The sequence below is a fragment of the Anopheles coustani genome, chromosome 3 (genome assembly GCF_943734705.1).
Source record: "Anopheles coustani chromosome 3, idAnoCousDA_361_x.2, whole genome shotgun sequence".
Lineage (NCBI taxonomy): Eukaryota > Metazoa > Arthropoda > Insecta > Diptera > Culicidae > Anopheles > Anopheles coustani.
In genome coordinates this window covers 7,977,384-8,002,009 of record NC_071288.1, presented here as the reverse complement: position 1 = coordinate 8,002,009, position 24,626 = coordinate 7,977,384, and the positions used below count along the sequence as shown (strand labels likewise).

General features: G+C 46.3%; 1 protein-coding gene across 1 annotated transcript in view; it reads right to left on the bottom strand.

Moving 5' to 3' along the window:
• LOC131260557 (calcium-activated chloride channel regulator 1-like) overlaps window positions 1-16,890 on the bottom strand; it is a 43,898-nt gene extending 27,008 nt beyond the window's left edge. The window contains exon 1 of the mRNA XM_058262316.1: window positions 16,702-16,890. Coding sequence (XP_058118299.1) covers window positions 16,702-16,890 — 189 coding nt within the window. The remainder of the gene's footprint in view (window positions 1-16,701) is intronic.
• Between the last annotated feature and the right edge of the window lie 7,736 nt (window positions 16,891-24,626).

Below are 24,626 nucleotides of genomic sequence, written 5' to 3'. Positions count from 1 at the left end.
CCGAGAGGAAGCTTGATGGATGTCATGAGCAATCTTCCGGTGCAAAAGCCGGTGGAAGTACAGCCGAAAGCCACAGTGCCAGGGAAGGGACACGAGGAGGTTCAAGAAGTATTAAATTACCATCATCCTGCCAAAAAGATTGCTCGCTTTTGCCAACTGCCAAGCCTCTCTCTGTGTGCCGGTGTCAGTTGGTTGCGTACGATTTAGGGCTGCAGGAAATAATTCGAAGGATTTTAGTTCCCACAGTCTTTAGTCAAAACCGTTTCCGGACTTGTGAGTGCGAGTCATTGACTTGCCGAGGGTAATCTTGGGGTGTAAACTTTTAAATCTGGTCAAATGAGTGTCTATGGTTATGCGGTAATCTCGGAATGATCAATGATGTTAAGAACCTACCGAGGTTGACATTTTGAGAAGATGATTTTGTGATGAAGCTTACCTGCAAATAGAGAAAACAGAGTGATTTTAATAACAGGAACAGATTATAAAATCGTATATAGCAGTGAAATAAATTATCATCATTTTATGACACAACGAAGACGAAAGTCATAATGAAAGGTGGATGAACGAGATCAACAAAATCTTCTTACAACTTTTGCACAAACGTCTAAATAAAAGGAATGTCAGCCATGTTTGCCGGTGGAAGTTGTCATGTACTCCAATCCAAGAGCCTCAAGGGTACAACATGTGCCGTAAAAGCAGAACCAAGCTCTACCGCTTCAAAAGCTTATCGTTCGTGACATGTGTTGTAGCGTGGATCCAGTTTTTTGTTCGACCATCTTTCAAGGAACTTTCAAACCAAAGGTCCAGTCTATCCCATCTCATCGAGTATCACTTCGAATGGATAGACCCGTTTTACAACCGCATTGTTGGTCGACGGCAAACCCAAGGTCCCGGTAGAGCATGCTGTTGTGTTGCAGCAAATTGCATCGGTTTGACTTTGGTTCCTTCCAGTTCTGTCTCCTTCCTTGGTGCTGGCAAAACGATAATCATCGCTTGTAATCTATTTGGAATTTTGGGCTGCCGTAAAATTTTACTGCTCGCTCCAAGTGGCACTTCACGGACCGGTCTGGTCTAATCCGAACGTCAGGCCAGGATGCTGATGATGTCCATGATGCAGCGCTGACCGAAAAACGGCACCTGTCGGAGTGCTTGGAAACAGCATCGTCCAATCGGTCAGATTCCGTTCTGGAGTGGCATCTTTGGGGTGATTGCGGTTTAATTTCCCCGGACTGACGCCAATCATTTCATTTTCGAACAACCTTTTCCGAACGTCCGAAGTGGAAAAGTTTTCGTTTTAAAAGCTTTACAGGCTTGGATCATGTCCTTTCTGCCCGAAGGGAGCTACGGGATGGAGGGAGGTTATTTAAGGATCTCCTCCCGGCTTAACAAAATGGTACCAAATTTGTGTCAATTTCGCCTGACGATGCCACGGTATCAGCTGATCGACAAAGTGCAGCCGAAGTGCCCGGCTATCGTCAGAATCTTTAATTATCTTTTATTGACTTGTAATCAAATTTGAATATCGAATGCGAACGGATCGACCAAAGTTGGTTCCGGCACAGATTGCATAGTTTCGGGCGCTTTTGCTAGGACTTCTCTTTGCGTAGGAAGAACTGGAGAAATCGAACGGATATCCCATTGATTAACAAGCATCCCGTGCCTCCTTTCGGTTGGCTTCAGTCTGTTGGAATGTTCGGGAGTGCCGGTTTTAGTTGGGTGTACCGAGTCGAAGATAATACGCTCCACGCTTAACCTCAAAAGCGGGGCGCGTTGGATTGATCCCAAAAAAACAACGGTGGGTAGGAACCGTTTTCAATCCTTCGGGCAGGTTCTATTTTACGATTCATGAAATATCCGGCTAGCGTTCGTCTCTGTATTGGTGATGCTGTTACAAAGACTTTCCATTCCATTGGTAGTATTTCGAGCGACCGGGATCATCACGGCCAGGCACTATGGGAAAACTCGACCATCTCCTGCGGCAAAGAAAACTGCATTAAATATTTATCCTGCGTGCCAGGAAAAATTACGGTTGGTGTAATGAGGTTTTCTCTTACCGTTTATTTTTCATTTTCTTCGGTAATACATGTTATTCTTCGTTAACGTAACGTCACAGGTACAGAGAACTAATACATTTCGTTGATAATGGCAAACCTGGCTCCAATTGGAGTTCTCCAGCATATGCCTTCCGGCAGGTCGGAAATGTTGTGCCATCGGTGAGAAAGATTTTTCCAACATAGGGATCAAATATCAAACAGCAAAACCCTGGCCAACCTTTCGGCCAACCTGCCGTAAACGGAACGAACGAGCCGAACGCCTGGAACGATAAGGTAACTTTTACGGGATGTACGTGTGCGGTTACAAGGATTTTACCCAAACCAGCCAACCAGCCAGCCAGCACGCCGGAGTTGCAGGTCGTTGGTGGAAAAGTTGGAAAATAGTTTCCCACCAGCATCGGGAGGATGTATGGGGATGTGTATGTGAAATTGTGCTACGTGGTGATCGTTTTTCTTTTCTGGTTTGGCATGAGATTCATTCTTTTTTATTTTCCCCACCCAGCTCACCCAGAGAACCCTTTTCTTTTCGGAGCCGTGAGGCGAAAACTTGGCGAAAAACTTATAAGCACCCGACCTGGAATGATCCGCAACGAACTGCGGCGCCTTTTTCGGCCATAAGGAATGTGCCTGCTAGCTTGATCGTGGTTTTGTGCGGCGAGCAAATCTCCGAAACGGGCCGTTCTTTTTCTATTTCGGGTTTGTCTTACTGACTGGAACATGACGTGCCGGGGCATGCCGAAGGCGACCATATGAACTGGAGAGATGAATTACAATTGTGAGGTGGAAAGAAAGGGCTCCAACTTTTCTCCAGTAGTAAATCGAGCCCTCAAAGTTTCAGCGAAGCGTTTGGAGAGAGGAAGACTGGGGAAAAGCTTTTCCGAAATGGCATTAAGCACGAAAATGATGCGTCGGTTCAACAACTTCTGGAACTCGCTAAGAGCGTATTCGCCGCAGCACAATGACGCTCAGTCCGTTTCTGCAAGGGGAAAATTGAGCTGCACCAAATCGCACTCGAGTTCTGAAGGAAGAACATTGCTGTGGTTCTAGCAGACGATCCGGGTCGGCAGCAGTACGTTCGCATTGGCCACAGACGGCGGCAGAGTACATAATCACCGAGGAAAACTGTGTGTGTGTGCAAACCAAACAACTTTACACCGACCAACCGGGCCGGGTTTGTGCCATCCAATAGTTCTGCCTCAAACCGAGCGCGCTCTCCCAGGGGAGGACTTCAATTTTCACTCAATTATCCCACCCACTGCCCCATCCTGCCTGCCCGCTTCTATTTGGGGGAGTTTCTCGTCTGTTTTCTCGGATTTGCGCTCGTCCGCTAGCAGACCGCATTGTTCGGTCTCCATGGATCGCGAGTTTCCCTATCCCTTAGGCCCAAGGTCTAGCTCGCGAGACGCGGCTTCTCCCTTAGCATACAATTAAAGAATTTGTTCAACTATTTGCGCACTCGTTTTTCTACCACCCTCTGCTCCATCACAGGCCCTCTTCCGCTAGCGTAAACATTTTGCTTTACATTTAATGAGTCCCGCCGTCGTCGCTGGTAAGTGCCCAACGGTTTTTCGGGCCACCGAGCAGCCTCAAGTTGGATTGCTTTCCGCGTTGCTTTCTTTCACACCGATGTTGAACCCATCCGTCGCGAATGAGGAAAGGTCGGGTCGAATCGCAAATCGTAGTACATCATGTCGTCCCTCTGGTCCCGCTATCGGTGACTGTCGAAATGGACATGGACGGCTTTCGGATTAAAGCGATCGGACTGGAGCCTAATTGAAGGTAAACTCCGGCACTCGTAATACTAAGTAAATAGCATGGCGTCCCAGCTTTACTATTACAAACCCAAGCCCAGGGTTGCACTGTGTCGCTAGCGCCCTTTACCTACCATGTCGGCACGGAATAGTCATAATTATGCCGAGAGAAAATGAGGCAAGAATAACTCAGAATGATATTTTTATTGTATTGTGGAGGTAATTGAAATATGACTCGGCATCGGCCTTGCTTTAGCTTCGGTTGAGGTTGCACACTCTGCATGCTGATCGCTATTGTAGGTACCTCGAGCTGTGAAATGTAATTACACTAACGACACTAGAACGTCAAATGCGCAAACCCTGGTGGTGCTGGTGGTGGTTGTGATGCTGATTGGATGTGAGATTCTGCTTTCCGTGAAAGCATGCAGCAAAAAACAACATCGAGCGCGAGTGTTAAGCCCTCAGTCCTCGGGGAGGAATCTGTATAGAAGGTAAAGTTTGCATACAACTTTGCGCAGCATTCAGGTGCACCGCCATCATCATCATAATAATAACCAGCCGTCACCAATGGTGATGACGACGCCGGGTTGATGCAATGGAGTCCCGCGAGTGAATAATAATACCCATTCGTGCCGCTGCGCCATCGCCGAGTGTAAATGGTTTATGATAGGGTAGGTTGGCAAGGTGATCGTGAAGTTCTGAGGTTCCAGGGAGGGAAATTGGACGGTGTGATTTATGCAAGCCGAAGAATTGGATGAACAGGTGCAAATACATGCATGAGTTTCACTCCAATAGATGGGATTATGTAGAGCCCCGAAGGCATACAACCTGCGTGCTCAAGGGATAAGAAGATTAACTCAAAATTGACCCAAATATGAAAGTTGGACAGGTGCTTATCCCACTCACCGAAAGAGAATTCCTACGCAACTCTTCGAACACATGTGCTGAAGGGTTGAACGATAGTTCCTGTCTACCCATAATCACCTTTATGGATGCTATATACGGAAGTTGAATTATGAGGGACAATATTTTTAAAATATCGCGAGGACAGGTTTTCTCCGAAATACAACCATTTCCTACGTGGTCTGTTAGATGGGAAAGAAAAACAAAAATGATATTTTCCAAACAGAAAATTATGCCCAACAACCAAAACCTAACTGACCTACTTTTCACTCAGAATTTGTTTATCATCTCGCGCGAAGCATGTTTATGGATAAAGCTGAAGACATTGACGCAACCGCTACCGGTCGCATCCGACTGCTACTGTTCGCACCGGCGTGTCATCTTCGCACATAAATATTCATACGCAATCAATTCATCATCAATTAATGTTAGGAGAAGCCACATGATAAGTAGAATTACGAAAACTTCCACGAAGTAGAAAAATACACGAAACGATAACGAACGGATAACGGATGAGAGTATGGGAAACAAACAAATGAACGGGAAGAATAACGACTTCGGTGACTTGCAGAATAGATTGTTGCCGTCCATCAGTCTCCATCAATCCGAGTCCAGAACCGTTTTGCTAAGCAGTAGGAAGCTCCGGAAGCCCGGGAAGTGTCGGATCAGCTGACTTTGAAGCTGCTCCAAAGTGACAGCGCAACTCTTTCGTTCCCGACCGGGTCTTTCGCGTGACCGAGTGCTGTCCAGAATAAGCTGGACAAATGACCATTTTTCCTCCTGTTTGTCGTAGTTCGTTTTTCCCCAATCCGTGCTCGGTGTTCGGCACTCTGTGCGACTTGTTCTTGTGACTGTGCTTGCGGCAATTGTTTTTCAAAGGGCATTTTGTTTGTCTTGTGCCATTTTTGTCTTGTTTATCATGTTGTGTGCATATTTTCAAACAGAAGTGCTAGCGTACCGAACTCCACAACCGTCCGATGCTGGTGCTTTGGCTTTAGATACAAAAACGAAAATGTTTCGGGTTAAACGAACGGCAAAAAAGAGCGCCATGATGAACAATATTGTCACGACGTATAATAACTAAATTGAAGAACAAAAAACATAAATAGCACTCAACTTCCCGAATCCTGGACATGCAAAAAGTAGCAAAGAGAAGCAAAAACACGGGATGAAGAGAGGAAAGAGTAAACCACGTGCAGGAAGTTATTACGGACGAGTTTGGAAGCTGCACTTTATTCCTGACTCAACAACATCCGTAATGCCATCCGCTGACATTTGAGGACCCATTGCTCGCTGGTGTAATGTTGTCTGTGTGTCTTGTTTCGTTTTTTGTGAACTTGGTGAAAGTACCGTCCTTCTCTATCTTCCCAACCATCGTTGGGGCTAAGGGTGACAGGGAGGTCTCTTTTATAGCGGTTAGATCTTAAAAGTGCGTGCAACCTTTTCATTTAAGCGTTTTCGTGTCTTCTTCACTTGCCACGCGATGTTCGCGTCCGCTCGCGCCACTTCCTTTCGCCACTTTTCGCCACCCCCTTCGTCCATCCGTACAACTTGTTGGCATTTAAACGAAACAAGAAAACCCTTCCGTCACCTTCCCCACGGTATGAACCAACGACCTACGGCTGGAGAAGGGCTCAATCCCTACAATGGTGGTATTGTACTGAGCGATGCTGTTGATGAGAAGATGTAGCTGCGTTTCATCGCTCCTTCCCAAGCCAACGCCGAGTTTGGCGTCTCAAAGGTGGTGAGTTCACTCAGGATCCGCACTAACATATATTTCTGTCCAAATCCTGAACTCGCTGCGGAACGGCGTTCGTTCGAGATCGATGAGAGTTTAAAAGTTGTAGCACATTGCAGTTAAATAAACTCAACCCGAAGGGAAAGGGTTTTTGTGGGAGGAGTACGTACTTAGGAATCGTAAAACATTTACATCCAACTCGTTTTCCCGAGCCGCACAAGTGGAACGGTCATCTCTGTTGGACGGGTCGAAGCGCAGTTGCAGTTAAGTTTTAAACATCATCGCGAGGTGCGGGAAAGATAAACCGACCCTCTCTTGGAAAATCGCGTTCGAAGTTTTCGACTGAGGGTCATTATTTCGAACGGCCGCTAACGAGCGGTAGGTCATCCTTTCTGGAGTACATTCGTGGAGAGCTAGCAATATGCTAATGCCGGCATCGAAGCTTTTCGGTCTTAATTCTAGCGCTTCGCTTCTCTCGTCCGCGAACATAATGAGATTGGGTGCCGGAAGAGTGCATAAAATGAAACTCGACTTACATTGTCATTACGGGTTTTGCATTAACGCTTTACACTAACGGTTTACGAAGGTTTTGTTGGGAAAACCTTCTTTATATTAAACGTACAGAGGAAGGAAGGGAGGAAAAATAAATATACTCACTCTAGCCCGTTTTTTGATCACCGTGGGTTTGTGGCCTAATCCAAAATCCGTGCTACTTCCTTTGGTTAATTGAAAAACCTTCGGAACGTTTTTTTCTTACCGCCTTCTTCACGTAATCTCCCCAGCCTGATGGCCTCGTCATCGTTTGCGCGTATCATCGATACGATTAACATCTTCTTTCCCGTTCACCCTCGCCAAAAGGAAGATCCGATCGAGGCTGATCAGCTTTCCAGCTAAACAAACGTCCAGCATGTAAGGCATGGGAGAATGATTTTGCTGCTCGGACTCGGATACCTTCCCTTCGGTCGGTTCAATCAAAAATCGATTGTCTTTTCGAGAAAAGGGAAGAAGGGCGGTGGAGGGGTAATATCGAAGATGGGTGCCCCAGTGTCTAAGCCATCCAAGATAGAGCTCCTTATGACTCGTTGAAAGGGGGGAGGTAGAAAAAACGATGACCAAACCGGGAAACGAGTGGTGTGCATACACCAGAACACACGTCTCGTTCGGAGGCAAGATTCCATCAACCGGGTTGTGTGGACGTGATCTAATTTTCCTCTCGCTGATGATGCTGTTTTAGGTGCATCCGAAGCCAACGCAGCACGCCGTCCCCGGCCTGGTTAATCATCGCCAGTCATCAAAGGAAAACAAGCGATGAAGAGCAGCCGAATCGGAGGAAAAATCAATTTCAAAATCATAATTAATACGAATTAAATAGCGATTGGTTAAATGATCATCATGCTCATGCTGATGATGATGATGATGTTGGTTACGTTGCACGCGAGGTGCGTTGGCGATGATAATTTTCCACTTACCGAAATGTAAAACAAATTTCCACCATTTTCGCAAGCGTGTAGCCCATTCGGGCCCAAACCTCGTTGGGTAAGCTTTGCCGATGCCGGAAAATTAGCCTCTAAATTGGTCCATTTTTCCAACGTACCGCACGCAATGAAAACGAAACACGCACACAATCGTACTGCTTGAAGATGAAGAAACCGGAGGCTGGAAAGCCTCTATTATTAGTAAATTCCTCCTCTCGGGGAAGCGCTTTAAAATGCAGATTGGCAGATGGTTAGAAGCAGGTTCGGGGTTGTTCAGTAATGAAATTGATAAAATATCGTACTTGGCGAACATCCCAACAGCGACGTATAATCACTTCTGCCCGGAAGTTTAGCTGAAATAACATTTTTCCTCAACTCGCTGGAGTTGGTCGCCTTTTGCTCGGTAACATTTTCTCAATTATGGACCATATATAATCATGAATTATCATCCACTCACGGATGGACAGCGTTGAGACGAGGTCTTCCCTAGCTTGAACAAAACGTATGAAATTTGTATGTTATTTCTGGCCTCCCACCCCACGAGCCATGTCCTCCCATCGTTCCATGGACGTTACGGGTGTTTATGAATCCATCAAATACCAATAACAGCCTCCCTCGAACAGAGAAGCGTGCCTCGTATTGGGAAGGTTCTCCACTTCCACTTTCGATTCTCGCCGGCCCAATTGTTCTCCGATCGAGGCTGACGGGACGTCCCAGCTCAGTCGTTAATCATCCCGCCCGGATCATTGGTGTGGTATTTTTGAGAAAAATAAACGAAATACTATAAAACAAAATGTAGCCAACGAAAAACAATCGAAACCATTCTCAAGGCAGCATCGAAAAAAGAGCTGAATTTATGGGTTCGTTTACCGTCGAGTTTCGAGTTTCCCAGAGAGGCCCAGGGTGAAGGGAGGCACGAACGTTGCCCATGTTCGGTTGGTTGTGGTGGTGTAAAGTGAGCACTTTGCTACGCTTTGCTCAACAAAATGCAAGATGCAACTGTAGCTGCACTGGGCGTGGGTAAACCTTCTCGGCGCAGAAGGGATTGTCTTCGAAGCACGTCTTTCCGGAGGCAAACACAGACGAACGAAGCGTACACCTTCTCAACCGACGACGACGAAGCGACAGTAATTGGAGCATGTAAACGCAATAATTCAGGTATGTGACTTATTGTTTTACCAAACGTGCTATTTATCGTACCGGGCGGGCGTATCATGTGGGGAGTTTATGCTCCAGAAGACGTCAACTACAATTTCCCGTGGCGAACGATAACGATCTCGGAAAAAGGACGGTATCGCGCGCGCAATCTGATCATCGCCGCACGAAGAAGCTCACGCTTCCGGTGACACGTTATTCGGATGGTCGATTATTTTTATTTTACATTTCCATGTGTGCGGATTTGGGGTTCACGATTACATTTGGAAGACCGTTAGAATGTGGCGTTACGTGAAACTGGTAAAGATGGTTGTTAATCAAAGCGAACAAAGTACGTATTCGGGGGAAATGGAAAAGCCGTTTTAAGAGACGTAAATTGAATCTACTTGAAGATGGTTTGCAATGCAATCTCACGCGGCACAATGAGGTTGGTAGAAACCGGTCGAAGGTAGAACTTCCGAAATGGAATGCTAAGGAAAAGGGTGGCGCGGGTTTTCCGGAAAAGATATTTATCCAGCAGGAACCGAATCGCACGCTCCGTCAAACATCGTCAGTAGCCGCCTTCAGAGCGATCGATCGTGATGTCGGATGGAAAGTAACGGAACTTCTGCGCCACAACGCGTGACACATGCTGACATCACTTAGCTCGGGAGCCAAGCCAGACATCGTGACTTCGTCTTGATGCCATCTTTGGATGCACGGTTTCCCCCTTTCTCTCCCAACCGACCTCATCTACGATATTGAAGATGATAGATAATTAAACTCTTCGGAAGAAGACGAACGAGGAGGAACGGCAGTCGTTTCCATTTTTCCACGTGACAGATTGATTCGTCTATGATTGGGCCACGCTGCAGTTCCATCCCAATGGGCACATGAAGAAATCATCTTCTTTGTGGATGCATTACTTCTACGGCTGGGAGGGAAAAAAGAAGTCATGCGGATTCACGATTTTCTCCTATTTTAAGCTAACCCTATCCGAAGGGAAGCGTTTGCCTAGTCTACCTTCCATATCGGGATCCATCGGTTTTGTTCAGAGCTTTACCTTCCCGATCAATCGGTTGTGACTGATAGTGCCATTGGAAAATCGGTTGCGAAGAAAAAAACCGCTTGCGGGTTGAAAATGAAGCTAAGCGTACCGGTTTATTCCTTGGCTTCTCTGTCGGTTGGTTTTATCATTTGCCTTTTGTTGATGTTGTTCAACCCTTAAAGGGTTCGAAACCAAACCCGAAGGACCGGGAATGGGGCCTATTGGTTTGGGTGGAAAAACCAACCTGCAAATACGTATATTCCCTTTTGGGTATTTGATGTTGAAAGGATTGCTTTTCGTACCTTTGTCCATCCGCTGAAGCGCAACAAATGTGGATTGTAGGATTTTTTCTCGGTCTCTCTCTCTCTCTCTTTCTCTCTCTCTCTCTCTCTCTCTCTCTCTCTCTCTCTCTCTTTCTCGCTTACCGTATGGGAAGATTACGTTGTTTTGTGCCTTCATTGATGCCTTGCAGCGCCCGTTTGAGATGATGATTTTCCTGCTACTCCCACACGTGGTAAAGAAAATAGATTCATACACACACCCACTCGTAAAAGGGAAGCTGGTCGAAATTGGGGCGCATGAGGTGGAAAATAGGAAAAGAGGAAATTCAAGCAGCATCCAAAGTCAGTTCGCCGAATCGATGTACGCCCACCTCTATGGGGCTTTTCGGTTTTCATCCCCAACTGCGCTGAAAAAGCACTCTAAAAAACATCGGTGTGTTCATGTTTGATTAAATTACGGTAGGTTTTTCCTTCCTTCTTCCTCCCGAGTTTGTTCGATCGGATATATTACCTGAATTTTCTTTTTTGTATGTGTTTTTTTTTCTGCCTCTTCTTTTTCGCCAATGTTAGGATGAGATTTCTTGAGGTAGCATGTGACTCGGGTTTGAGGTGGGATTTCGTGAGCGGGAAAGGGTAGATTGGAGCTTGTTTCGAACAGTTACCCCCACAGACCGCAACCAGATACCTAAAGCGCAGATTTGAATAGCACCAGGAAAAGTGATAGGAATCAAGCATTGGAAAAAGTGGAAAAAACACGAGACTTTCCACAACGCCAGACATGACAACAATCTTCCGCAAGAGTGCAACTGTTACTGCTGAGAGGGAAGGAAAAATTAATCAAATATCACAATATGCTTCCAGCTCCCTAGGGGTGGTATCCGACCCCTCCCTTCCCTCCGTTGAGGGTGGTATCATTGGGGCTATCATCATCACCGGAGCTGGCGTGCCGTGTGCTTTTTTTGCTCTCTCCTTTGCACCTTTCCACCGTGGACGATTGATTTCGCATACTTTCTTCCCCGATCGCGTAAGCTTTCGAGCTGCCAAAGACGCCCGAGGACACCAAAGTTGCCCCGACGGAGTGATGCTGTCGAAGAACCGTGCGGAAGAAATCGGATAAATGAAATTCAATCTATGTTTATGCGCGGCACAGTTGTTTGGGCTCCCGGTCTCTTAGGGGTGGCGATTTTTATTTTTTCTTTGCTCACTTCAGGCGATCCTCTTCCTTTCCTCCCCCTTTCCATAATCCATCCATCGGGTGGTGGAGTGTTTTTCCTGTCAAATCATGCCACGGAATGATTGGCTATTTTTCCACCCGAACGGGAATAAAAGTAAAATCAAACGAGATAACATGCCCGGCGAAAGGACCACTCGGCCGGTGTTCGGTGACACGACGGGGATGGCAATAAAAACCAGAAAAAGAAGCGACGTATACCGATCAATTTGATTCATTGCTGCCTTTCATAGTCGACGACGACCTACGATGACTTCGGCACAACTCGCGGAGATGAAGAAAGCGCGTCCGATCGGAGGAAAGGAGATCGTAAAGCCTTAACGCAATTATTATTTTATTTGCCATGCGATTTCCCGATATCGATAAGTTTATGCTCACGTGGGTGGGTGTGGAAGAAAGGCGGATAAAAAGGAAAGAAAGATAGCATAATATCAATAAATCCGGTACTTTCACCCTCAGCACCATCGTAAGCATTTCGCTAGTGGCGTTACGAGTAGCCCCCGCCTCTTGAACCTCTTCCAAATCGGATAGAATATGTGGGCAGATATTCATTTTATGACAGTTTTATGAGTTGCCAAGAGATTCAAGATATTGCTCGCCAACGCGCCAACCCCTTTTTGCTCGGATCCTCTCCTCTTATCCCTTGGACGAGGGAATGGGTTTCGGATGAGGTTAACTTTGCTATGATAATTTGTTTACTTTGCCAACTAATTAGGTCAAATCCAGCAGTGCCTCAAGGCCGTAGGCGTTCTTGCTATTCAGCCTAGAATTTGGCGCTGAAACTTCCTGGCACCGAAAATTGGCGAATTTTCTTCCAACGCCAAATTGAAGCTAGCTTTGGGCGGTCCTTCCCCGAAAAGCTCGCCTTTCTCGGAAGGCTTGTGGGATAGGAGGAAGTGGGTGGGAAGACAGGAGGCACATAATTTCTCACGCTAAATTACACCCCATTGCCCATTAGTCAACAGCTCCACGAGTTAAAACATGGCCCGCGGTGAAAAGCTAGAGCCGTCGTTAAAGTGATTCTTGCAAGTCTGATTTATGGCCACGTCCTGCCGTTGCTTTCCGACGCTGAATTTACTTTTGCCTGCCAACTATTTGGTGTGTGTGTATGTGTGGCTTTGTGTGGACGTTTCCGTGCATAAGTTCAACCCCGCGAAACCTTTGGAAATGGGACGGAAAGAACTGCCCAAACATCACACGAATGTCGATTAATTTTCTTGACAGCGTTCCAAAACCACTGCTGGCCTAGAATGCTCTAAAAACGGAGGAAAAAAGGAGGTCCGTACATAAAACCCATCATTTCAGGCAAGTGTGCACCTTACGATTCCGAGTGTGAACTGCGGGCAAAAGGAAAACAAGCTGAAAAAGCGCTCACTAGGAAAAGCATCCTTGAACGGTAAGAACTACAACAACTTACCAAGAAACCCTTGCTGGCTGGCGTATCCTGAAGCTTACTCATAAATTACAGCTCTAGAACATTAGGGAGCATAAAAAAAACAAACTCTTTGCCTTGAAGTTCTCACCGATCGCTTAGATGCCTGCCGGTACGAAGTAGAACGCCCAAGAAAAAAGGTTCAGATGAAAAAGCTGAATTTAAGACGACATTGCACAACCAATTATCACCGAAACCGAGCACACGCCTCAGGACCGGCATCGTCCCGGCTATACAATGTATGTCTGCGTCGCGTAACCGATCCAGATTTCTCGGTTGCACTTAGTGAGGTTCCTTTAATTTGGAAGAGTCCGGTTGGTTTGGGTAACGGTTTTCGAAGATTCCACACGCCAGCATCGCAAGAAAGGACAAAAGTGGCCTAGTCAGCGCCAACCAACGCTTTGGAGACGGATGTGCACTGGCGGAGGCAAAACCGGAAGCCGAGAGTCGGTGATTTATTGTGGCACACTCGCACACATACTAGGAAGCGGCTCGGAAACCTAGGCCAAGCCACAAAACTCCAAGCCACTCCTGCTAATGGACAGTTCGGGCTTTCTGGTGCACCATTTTCGTGTTCCTTTGTAGTCCGTGTGCTCCGTTTCGTTCCATTTGCTTCCGTTCTCCGCTGGTGCCACACTTTCACCACCTCCCTTCTCGCCGGCAAAGGTGGTAATTGCCAAAAGAAACATTTAAAGTGTAAGTAAAGTCCATAAAACCCGATGCCGATGATGTCCCGAATGCTGCTGGTGGTGATAATTGTTTCTGCTCCCGTGACTTTTTTCACCTTCAACGACAAAAGCCACAGCGTCCCGCGGTTCGGAAGCTCACGAAAGGCAACCTACACTTGCCCTTATGTTTGCCCAATTTTTTCGAAGATCTGGGTGAATCTTCCCGTGTGCCTTTCGTGTGCCGAAAGGAAAAATACGCCCGGTGGTTAGCGGGTCCGCCGGTTCATCGATTTCCCTTGCGATTAACCGTGTAAAATTACAAACCACGGCTCGGGAGGGGAAGGAGAGAGGGATGGAGAAGAAATGAAGATGAACCTTTTGGTCGCTCACCCGCCGGGACTGATGGAGCCTCGCTCGTCATTAACCTCGAAAATGTGTTTTCATTATGTTCTGCTGCTGCGAGGCGATGTTTGAGCGTGGCCCCCTTCGGCGGGACGTACCGTAAGCTAATCGGTTTTAATATACGTGCTACGTATGTACGTATGCACATTTGCTCTTCGGTGGGTCCGGAGATTCCAGGGCTCCCAACTCGGCGATGCCAGCTGCGCCACTGATGAGATGATGCTACCGGATGAGCCATTGGGGAAAGGGGCGGAGGGACCATATGGGTCCATAATCGCGGATCGTGTACAGCGTGTGTTCCCGCATGGGCAGTACTTAAAAATCTGGCCAAAACCCTGAGAACGGTGGTTTTTAGTGCGACTCCTCTTCGAAGCCGTTTTCCTCTTCGACCGGCTTTGGTTCGAGTGTTTAGTCGAAATCTTTTGACTATACTTACTCTAACGATCGGTCGGTAAAATAGGGCAACCTAAGGCTGTACTAGTCCAGCACCTTTTCACCATCACCAGTGATGCTAAATTGCCGTATGTTTCGGATGAACCACGACGACACCTCGAACCGAGCGAGGGACTGTGAGGAGAGAGGCGCAAATGGAAATTCCACCCACGGAGTAATCCAAGCGCTTCCAATGGTGATCTATCTTCGACGGTTCTAGCACACACATCCCGGACCACGGACGAGAAAAGGTAGACCGAAAAAAGGGCGTACAAATCAATTACACATGTGATACTTCAAAGCCGAAATCAATCAGGCCGGGGGTGGGCTTGTGGCAGATTTTTTGGATTTTCTTCAGCCTCTCCTCTTTTTCTACTGCTCCACCACCTTCGCTGGTTTTCAATTTCGAGCGGCCCTTTTTACAACACCGCCACGATGATGGAATGGCCGCGTGACACGATATTGGGTGAGCTTTTTTCGGAGGGAAAGCTTTTTTCCTCTGTTGCGAGGTGATGGATGGCACGTTGATTGGAGGATGAAGTTTAGAATGTAATGGAATCCGGGCACGGACGGCAGGTTGGAAAGGATTCTGGTGGGTGTTTTTGTTGTCGGCATTATTATTACGACCAGCCTCGTCACAGAGCCTGAAGCGTCGGTTGTTTGAAGTTTAATTTTGATGTAGTTCCGATAAATCATGCCATCATGCGATGCGGCTCGATGCTCCATTAAAACTCTTTTCTATGCCATTGGTGGAGGGAGAGAAATCTAAAAAATAAATCGACCAAGAGATGCCCAACGCACCACGTGCTGCTCTGTCGACGATGAGTGAGGCGGAAAAACACACACCCAAAAATTGGCGCGCTTTGGAATGTCATCCGGACGCGCTTGTTCGGACATGGTTGAGTAATTACCAATGTTGGTGCAGCGAACCGTGACTTTGATGCGGGATGCATTCGGACAGATCTAAACAAATTAGAAAATCACCACCACTTACGCGCACTTTGTAGAATTGTTCTCCCTCCTGATGTTTTGCAATGCTCGGACTTTAGCTTTTCACTTTATTTTTAATAATGGGGAAATTTTATGTTTGAATTCGTAGTTAGGCAGATCTCGTATAGAATTGGTTTTGACAGTGACATTAATAAAACATTTGGATGGCAAAGTCAATCGAATCCGCATTTTGTTCACCAGAGAATCGAACCGTTGGAATATGTGAACCATTTTCCAATGTTTGCATATCACAGAAGAGCCATCTCATCCATAAGGAAACGCGGATGCTCGATCGTAAAATGGTTGTGATTAATTTATAAAGCGTTTCTAAAAAATTGAAAACCCTTTTGCTACATCGGCATTCAAAATCAAACAGTCGTAACAAGCAAAACCAAACGGAAAAAGAGAATATAAAAGGAGTCCAATGGAGAACGGCTTGGCGATATTGGAACGATATACACGAACAACGGCACTACCACTATCGTTAAATATTAAATTGGGTCGTAAAACAAAAGGTCAGATATGGCGAAGGTCCTCCACGGTGGAAGGATTGGGACCCCGTTGGCGCAGAAAAAAAGCAACCAAACCAAACACTACCAGGAATCAAAGCACCGGAAAGCCTGATGCTGCGATGGTACAGCGCCTCCGGGCGTGTTCCAGTGCCATACACGTGCTTTTCACCTTGCCTTGGGCTTAGCATCACACCAAAAGTGGGCCTCGTGCCGGTCCCAGACTCCAATGATGGCCACCTAGCCGCGGTTCGTTGGTATCACATTTCCGTTCGACCGAGCAACGCATTCACTCGTGTCACGCGCCCATCCCACACGGAAGGTTAGGGTGGAATGTGTGACGAACTGGGACGGAAGGGACACTCATTCCTCCGAAAGGTGGCCGGATCACGCTCGCGGCACCATATGCGACGAGTCGGACCCCAGGACATAAATCTACGTTGTAAGATAAATGACTGTTTACATTTTTAGTGCAGTCCGTCTAGCAGAAGTGCCGGAAAACGCCGGGTCTCCACGTGAGGTGTCCCGGTGGAATGGGTGGCGTTTTGAAAGTACAGAAAAACTGGAAAACAGCAGCTTTTCTTATTGTTTTCAACGACTTTACGGTGCTTAAATCCACCTAAAAGAAAGACATAGTGTCTCTGTTGACTTACCTCTAGATTCTGCAGTATCGTTTGGCAGTTGTCCACCGGCACGTTATCCCTGATCTCGATGACGACGTTTTTGTACGCCGACTTTTCCACCGTTATCGATGATGCACCGTTGGCAAGCGGCATACCGAGGCCCAACATGGCCGCCACGAGCAGCAGCGGAAGCGGAAAAGCTAATGTTTTAACCATCATTTTGGTTTTTGTGTATTCGTTTTTCATTTTGTTGCGGAATTTGTTTTCCCCAGCAAGCGAACCGTCGCTAGGAGCAACTAGGGGGTTCGGGGGGGTTCGGGTTTTTCGGCGAAGAAAATGTCACTTATACTCCAGACGTTCAGAAGGAAAACTCACATGGCGTAGGAGTTACGCGACCAGACACCACCCTCTGCTGTTGTTGGGTTTTGGTTGCGTGTACTTTGAACTTTGAAGTCCGCACACATACACTGACACAGAACGTGGCAGACGATAGGATACGGAAGCGTTGGATACCCATCGTCTTCATGGAACACAAACGTGCTAGGGTTTATTTGATTCTTAGCGCAATTTCAAGGAATCGTTAAGCTCCTTCTCTTTCTCTCAACCGCTTAAGATTTTTATCCCCTCCTTGCACACCCCCACTGGGTAAAAGCACCTGACTCTCACTTATATAACTCGACTCGGGACAGGGAACCTTCTTCAAACGGCAGTCACCCTACGTTTTCACGACGTCTAAATCGATCAGCTCCGGCTCGGTGCGGCCTCGGGAAGGAAACTCCGTAGTCATGGAAACAATGGTACACTTGCACCGGCCAAACAAACCGATCCGACACCGTGCCTTGGTTCGACCTCAGAGCGACCTAGTCGTCTTTGCACGTCTTCAACCTTTTTAGGAAGTCAGGCCACAAAACGAAAACAAAAAACTACGAATTCTTACGTGGTCGGAATAACAACTGGACTGAAGAATCTTCTTCGCAGGTGATTTCACGTTTTTCTTGGGGTTTCTTATCGAATTTCAACAACCGCTCAATAAAAACGCTGCAAAACACACACGCGGAAGTAGTAATTGTTTCATCGCACCTGTTCACTAAAAACAGGGTTGAGGTACACATATATTGAAGCCCGGAAGCGTGCCGGGTTTGCCGCCGGAAAATGGGTCAATTTTCACACAACGTCATAACTTTCGTTTCGTGTGTTCACTTGCCAGCCAGCGACGAACCTTTATTTATGTTTTACTTTACTTTTTTCCACCGCATACAGGTTGTTCGGTCGGCGCCGTTTGTCTACGTTGCGGTGGGCTTGGGGTAACGATCAAACTTACGTCTGTTACGGGTTTCAAAACACTATGATATTCGTTGTTGAGTCGCTTTAGAACATACACGTCGCTCACACACGCTCTTCAGTATACTAATATCTATGAAGTTTTGTTTTACTTGGCTCCGAGCACATTCATTGGCTCTGCACAATTTTTCATACAGCACGACAACATTTCACGTGGAACATTTGATTGTTTACGTTTCTTCGAGCACGTTGTTTGCGCGTCCTCAAAACAACATCCTTTCGTTGGCCAACGCGACGCACGTGCTACGTTTCCAACGGTTCGAAACAAACTGACGTTCAGCATCTCGTGCTTCCGTACGAAAACGGCGGCTGCCGGCAGCTTCACCGGCACTTTTGGTTTGACGGTCATCGAACCGGTAATTCATCCCGCTTCGGATTCGTTCGGGTGAATGAATGAGTCATCCGAACCTGCCGGATGAAGTGATCATTTTAAATGAACTGAAATTTCAAAATATCGACAATTTTCGATGAATTGTAAATTTTTACATTTTTTTTCTGTTTTTGTAAATGATTGTTGTCAAATAAAATATTAAAAATTGTTTTTAACTACTACAACTCAGTCTCAATGTAGAACGAAGCCATATGACCTATTCAAATATATCCTTGCTTTTGTTACCTACTTGCTTGATTTACGGGTTTATCAAACTCAATATATACAACATACAACTATTTGTCTTGTTTGTCCACAATGGAACCCATTCTGTAGTGATTAATCAAAGCCGGATCGATGTGAAAATTTGTCACCGCTTTTAAAGCCATACAAACAAGTGCGTACATCCGAATCAGGCACTAGTTGCGCCGGGGTGTAAAACGACGAAACTGTTCATAAAATAAACAAACCTCCAGACGCACCCAGATGCGCACAAACACATGGAGAAAACAATAAAGACGCTCTCATCCCTCCCAAGAGGCGCCGATAAGGAAACTGTTTTATGGTGTCATTTCGAACAGTTCAGCATTAATGCTCGAGCTTGCTAGCGTTTGCAATAAAAAACGCCATCGCGCTTAAGTCGACAGCGGCCAACCTCTTCCTGTCCTTCCCTTTAGCGGGCGAAAGTCGCTGGTTGGCCGAACGCCACACCTTACGCGGGTGGCGGCTTAAATATTTCATGCTGGACCGGTAAAAAGCGAAAAAAAAAATGAAGAAAGCGGCTGGCTTCGATGAGTTTTTTATGATCGGCATTCTTAGACAGATTCCCGGCCACTTGCCAAGATTGTTTCGCCTAATCCTACGCCGGGGTTTACTTCATTAACCGGAATGGAGTGCGCGGAGGAGGGCATCAGCATCAGCGAGCATAAGCATCATTATGCACGAGAACGAAATCTGGCCTCCATCTCTCCGAAACCCCGGGCGGATGCAGTGTAACGTAAACCATTCTTTAAGAATCTTTAGCTCGACGGTTAACACCTACACAAATGGGGGAGCCCGTTTCGGAAAATGATTACAATGGCTTTTAAACACCGATTTCCTTTTGCTTAGTTGTCTTGTTTTGAAACACAATGTGTCGATCATTCCGACGACACACAAATGTTGTACTTCTTTACCTTCCTCGTTGAATAAAAACTTCAATGAACGTCTTAACATTACCTTGCCCGTGCTTGTTATGAATTTCCATAGTGTTGTCTATTTGTAGTGACACCAATTAATGTACCACCAATTGTTAACACACGTTCTTGGGGAATTTCAAACATGGCAGCATTAATGCATGATTGCCACAACGTGAAACGAAGTGTCGTTGTTTAATGAAGCCACTTGTAGATTTATTTTCTCTAATCGCATAAGAAAATGTTGATTTATTGAAAATGCTGTTCCGTTGCTCCACTTGCGAACCCGGGCTCGGGTTTCCGTTCGGAATCAAAACAGCCAAAGGATGTTTCCGTCCGATATTTGGAGTGCGTTTCGCTCGAGTGAACGCTTTCAAACAAGCAATAGTAGAACGGTCAACAACAACTCCGCTAGCACCAGGACCATCTTCCTGCCAGACAGAGGACGGATGGCTCCAATTCCTTCGCATATATGTATGCAGATGCGGTTTGCGTTCTCAAAACATCGACTACCGGAAGGTAAATGCGGCGTTTTCGGAGTGGAAAGGAAAGTCGACGATCGGCCAAACCACCGTGACCGAGCAGAAGCGGTTAGCGAATTTTTGCATCAATTGCCGACGTGAAGATGGAACCGAGGCAGCGTTTCATAAACGGTTCAACACATTTGAACCTCGGGCATTACTTTTCGGCCAGCTCAATGCATTTTTTCTTTGCCCACGCGGAGAGAGGGGGTTTTCCGTTCTTCTCGTGTTGGGTGTGTTTGGAAAATAAAATGCTACACCGTCGCCGCTGCTTACATGCACCGCATTTTCATCACCCCATTGCGGTTCGGGGTACGGTTGCATCCGTTTGCATTCATCCAAACAAACCCGCCCGGCATTCAACCGGGGACCACGTGGTGAAGCCGGTCGAGATGCAACCGGATGCCGGAATGGTCAGCATCCATCCATCCATCCTCTTTCCCTTGGACTCTCTCTTTCGTGCAATTTGTGGCACTTGCTTGGCCGCGACTGTATCGGATGCGAAGAATGTTGCCCTACGCTTAGTGTTTTGTCTGGAGGGTGTGTGTGTGTGTGAGGGGGCTTACGAAAAATGAGAGGGTGAAACGATTCTTCTCGGTGGCGGAAACCGGCTTCGCCATGGAGAAGGGTGGCTTTCTTGTGGGAGAGCAGCACCCATAAACATCGAGCCCGACAGCACATGAAATAGAATATTGCACCAGAACACCGACTCGAAGTGGAAGAGGTTACCTCGAGATGCATTTCTGGAAGGGTTTTGGAAGGCACCACCTCACCCCCGTCCCTCTTTGGGCTTAACACATCTGGTCACTCGGCATCTCCGTCGTCCGGGAAGGTTTTTGCAGCACTCTGGTTGTACATAAGAGCAGCATACATCACATTCAATTGCATCCATTCACTTGATGTTTGCTAATTGTAATGCGGTCTTCAGCATCCGTTCCTCTTTCGCCCCGTTTGACACTCGCTTAGTCTCTCGTCCGTCGTTTTAAGTCGTCTTGTACGCGCGCGTTTGAGGCACCATGGTAACGGAACATCGCCCCTCATAGCCTACATGGTGCAGAAAGCGAAAGCATGACAACAAAACACTTGCATTCGCTCGAATATTATGGCTCGACGCCGGCTTTCCGAGGCATGCTGGAGGTTGGAAGTGTTGATGCTGCTTCTGCTGCTCCATATGATGATAGTGATTACGATATTATTTTACCAACCAACCGGCAGCAGTGGCCCAAGTCTAGTGTCTCGGTCAGGGGTTGGCAAGCTTTTGATAAGCAGCACAAAAAATAAATTATATTCTTTGAACGATTTTTTTTATTTATTTATTTGAAATGGTTCTATTAGGAAAAGAATTAAAACTAATGTCTTATAAAGTTATCCTAAAAAGTGGTTAAAAATGCAAACCCCTGAAATAGAAGGCGACCATGCTTCTCGGCATCCATCGAGTGTGGCCTCGAGTGTTCCGACGCCAAGGTGCGAGCTGACCGGATCGTGATATATTTAACTCTAATTGAGCTTTCATTAGCCATGCATACATTTCAATTACGAGCGCATATTGTTGACCGACACAGGGTACGGCACCTAAAGAGGTTGAATAAATGAATAAAAAGCATATCAGAAGGGGCCACGAAGAATGTTTCCTGAAGGAATGCTGTATATGGAATCGAGGGAATAATACACTTAATGTGCTTTAATAAATCTCTTTACCCAATTAGAAGCACTCAGTGATGGATGTTGGATGTAGAAGAAAGGGATACAATTTACTCGTCGATAATTGCGTACAAGAATCAACAAAATCGTTCCGTTCTGAGGTTGGTTTTCAAAACAGTCCTTGTGCTATGCGTTTGCTTGTAAAAGTCTCCATTTTACACTTCCATGTCTTTCATCTTAGTCGAAACATTTCCAAGAAAAAATCGTATGTCAAACACTTCCAAAAAAGAAGTAATTTTCGTTGACATTTCGAATGTAAAACGATGTGTTTGATGCTCGTTAATTGGTCGATTAGTGAAACTCATCCCAAAAGCCTAATGGCTTATCATCAGCTTAACTTGGAAGCCCCTTGGAACTAGATCGCTTGAAGTTGGACTTGCATAATTTTTCTATTTCGAAAAGGTAATCGAGCTCTTTAAGCATGCCACCTACGCATGGTGATACATAACCACATGTGTCAATAAGACACCCACTCGAGCTGAGGTGGGGCTAGACCACACAGACAGAGCTGATGGACACCTGGAAGCATCCAACGTCTGTCGTAATCGAAAATCCGTTTGCATTAAAAATTAAAATTGAATTTCCCAGACCCTCAACGACCTTCCTAAGGGAGGAGGCTCTTGTGGAAACACGCGCGCGGGTGGTAATGGTCCTCATGGGGTCCTCATCAGCATCATCCCATTGCTCGAGCGTCCTCAGCACTTTCGAAGTCAACCAACACACACGCAGAGCCGGTGCAACGTACCTCCCCGGAAAGTACTCGATCAATAATGATCCGAATGGCGAGAAGGAAGAAGGACACTCCGGTGCCCTGGCAAGTGTTCATAAATTTCGGGAACCCGTCAAGTGCGGCCGACCTCGGTGCCGGTGCACTTTACAACGCCATTTTGCCCAGCTGTCATTTAAATGCGGAGGTAAACACCACCGCACAACGCGCTCGCGTCTCGCGTGTCGGACATTATGCGACGATGCGGTTCCCAGTGGCGATGATGTGTGTGTATTTATGTGTGCGCATTTGCCACGACTCGCACTTTATCGCATGTGTACGCCTTCGGTTCAACCCCTGTGCGATAAAGTTTTTCCGATCTGTTCAGTTTTCGTACGTATGTTTTTTTGTGTGTGTCTCTCCTCCCAACAAAAGACCTCTAACGACGCAGCTTTATCGCACTGTTGTGTTTATATGCTGTAACTATGCTCAACCACCACCACGAATCGCAAGGGGTGATGACATCGGTAGCGCCCCTCGCTTGTGCGCTTTTCACTTGTAACTTACAGCACGGTAACAAATTACAATCGGAACGACAAACCCCTGACTTTCCCGGGAAGGGAAAACTCTCCCCTCGCTGGGATGCTAATGGTGACGCGATCGGCGGGAACGATTTTCGAGCTGCTCAAAAACGTTTAGGAATCTTGTTTCTTTTTTTGTACCGCTTTACAACCACCACGAGGGGAAAACGGAAGGGATTTGTTGTAACAACACAGGGGAAGGGAGAGGGGCCTGCAGGTGGGCCGGATGGACGGACGATAATCGAAAACATATTTTATCGATGGCCCGCGGAATTATAATAAAGTATCGATTCCCGCGGTAGGTAGCGTTTAGCGTTGCCTTTGTGTGTGTGTGCATATGTTTGTGCTCGTTGTGGTTGTTATAGGTAGATGGTGGGTAAAGGTTTTCTTTTTTACGGTTTGATGTTATTTTTTGAGTAAGGTTACAGCATCCCTGGGAAATCACGTGGCACGAAATGAAAACGAACTAAAAACAAAACCACCTTCCATGTAATTTTAAATTCCGTTCAGCTTATCAATGAACAGCATAGGTATAAAGAACCAACTTCACGTCATGTTGGGAGGAATTTTGTATTGAAAATTATTTCAATGCTGTTGCTCTTATTATCCCAAAGTTTCTGGCACTTGTTTTGTTGATTTTATAGTTTTTCGTTTATCTTAATTAAATTTCGTAGAAAATACTCTCATATAGAGTTTAATAATCATGGGAGGTGATAATTTAGAACTAACACAGCCCAATATTTTTTGACAATCATTCTTGAATCTGGGTGAAGTTATAAATTTTCCGAGTATTTAAAAGCACACGAACCGTTCTAACCATCCTGCATTAAGCTGATGTAACGCTGACAACACATGCTACGAGGAACGTAAGCCACCTGACGCACGAACACATCGGCATTCCCTACGAAGCGGCCAATATTAATGACCAATATTTCCCCCGGCTTGATTCGTATCGTTGGCATTTCATTTTTCTTTCTATTCAACCTGTTTTCCCCGAGGGGAAGTTTTCCTTCGTTTTTCCCTTCTTATTACTCTGCGTCCCTCTACTGTCTATGCAAGACTGGAAAATCGGCGCATATTACGAGTTTCCCCTCGGTTGGAAAAAAGGTATTATTCATTTTTCATCGCTCACCTCGGACCGGATCGGGAAAGTGTATCGTTTTCTCAAATCCTGAAGGATTTTCGTTCATCATCTACACATCTCCATTTATCCATCCCCGCACCATGTGTGACATTGCTAGGGGGCTTGTTTCCTCCTCAGGATCCGGTTTGTGAGAAAAACCCACGAATGGTATGGTAAACGCGAAGAAAATGAACGATCACAAACCCTTCAATGCCGTTCCTAGGGGTTCTTCGCCATTACCGGAATTCAGCGAGCGATAGTTTTCCTCCCTTTGCTGTAAAGTTTTCCCGAGGCAGAAGACGGAAGCGATATTGAAAACTGTCACTTTGGTAGAACGACGAAGAACGTCCTGAGACGTACGATGGCAATGGTGGCCAGCAGATCAGGACTAATTTTTCACTCTCAAGCTCTCTGTTCATCGCTCGGTCGATGACAGT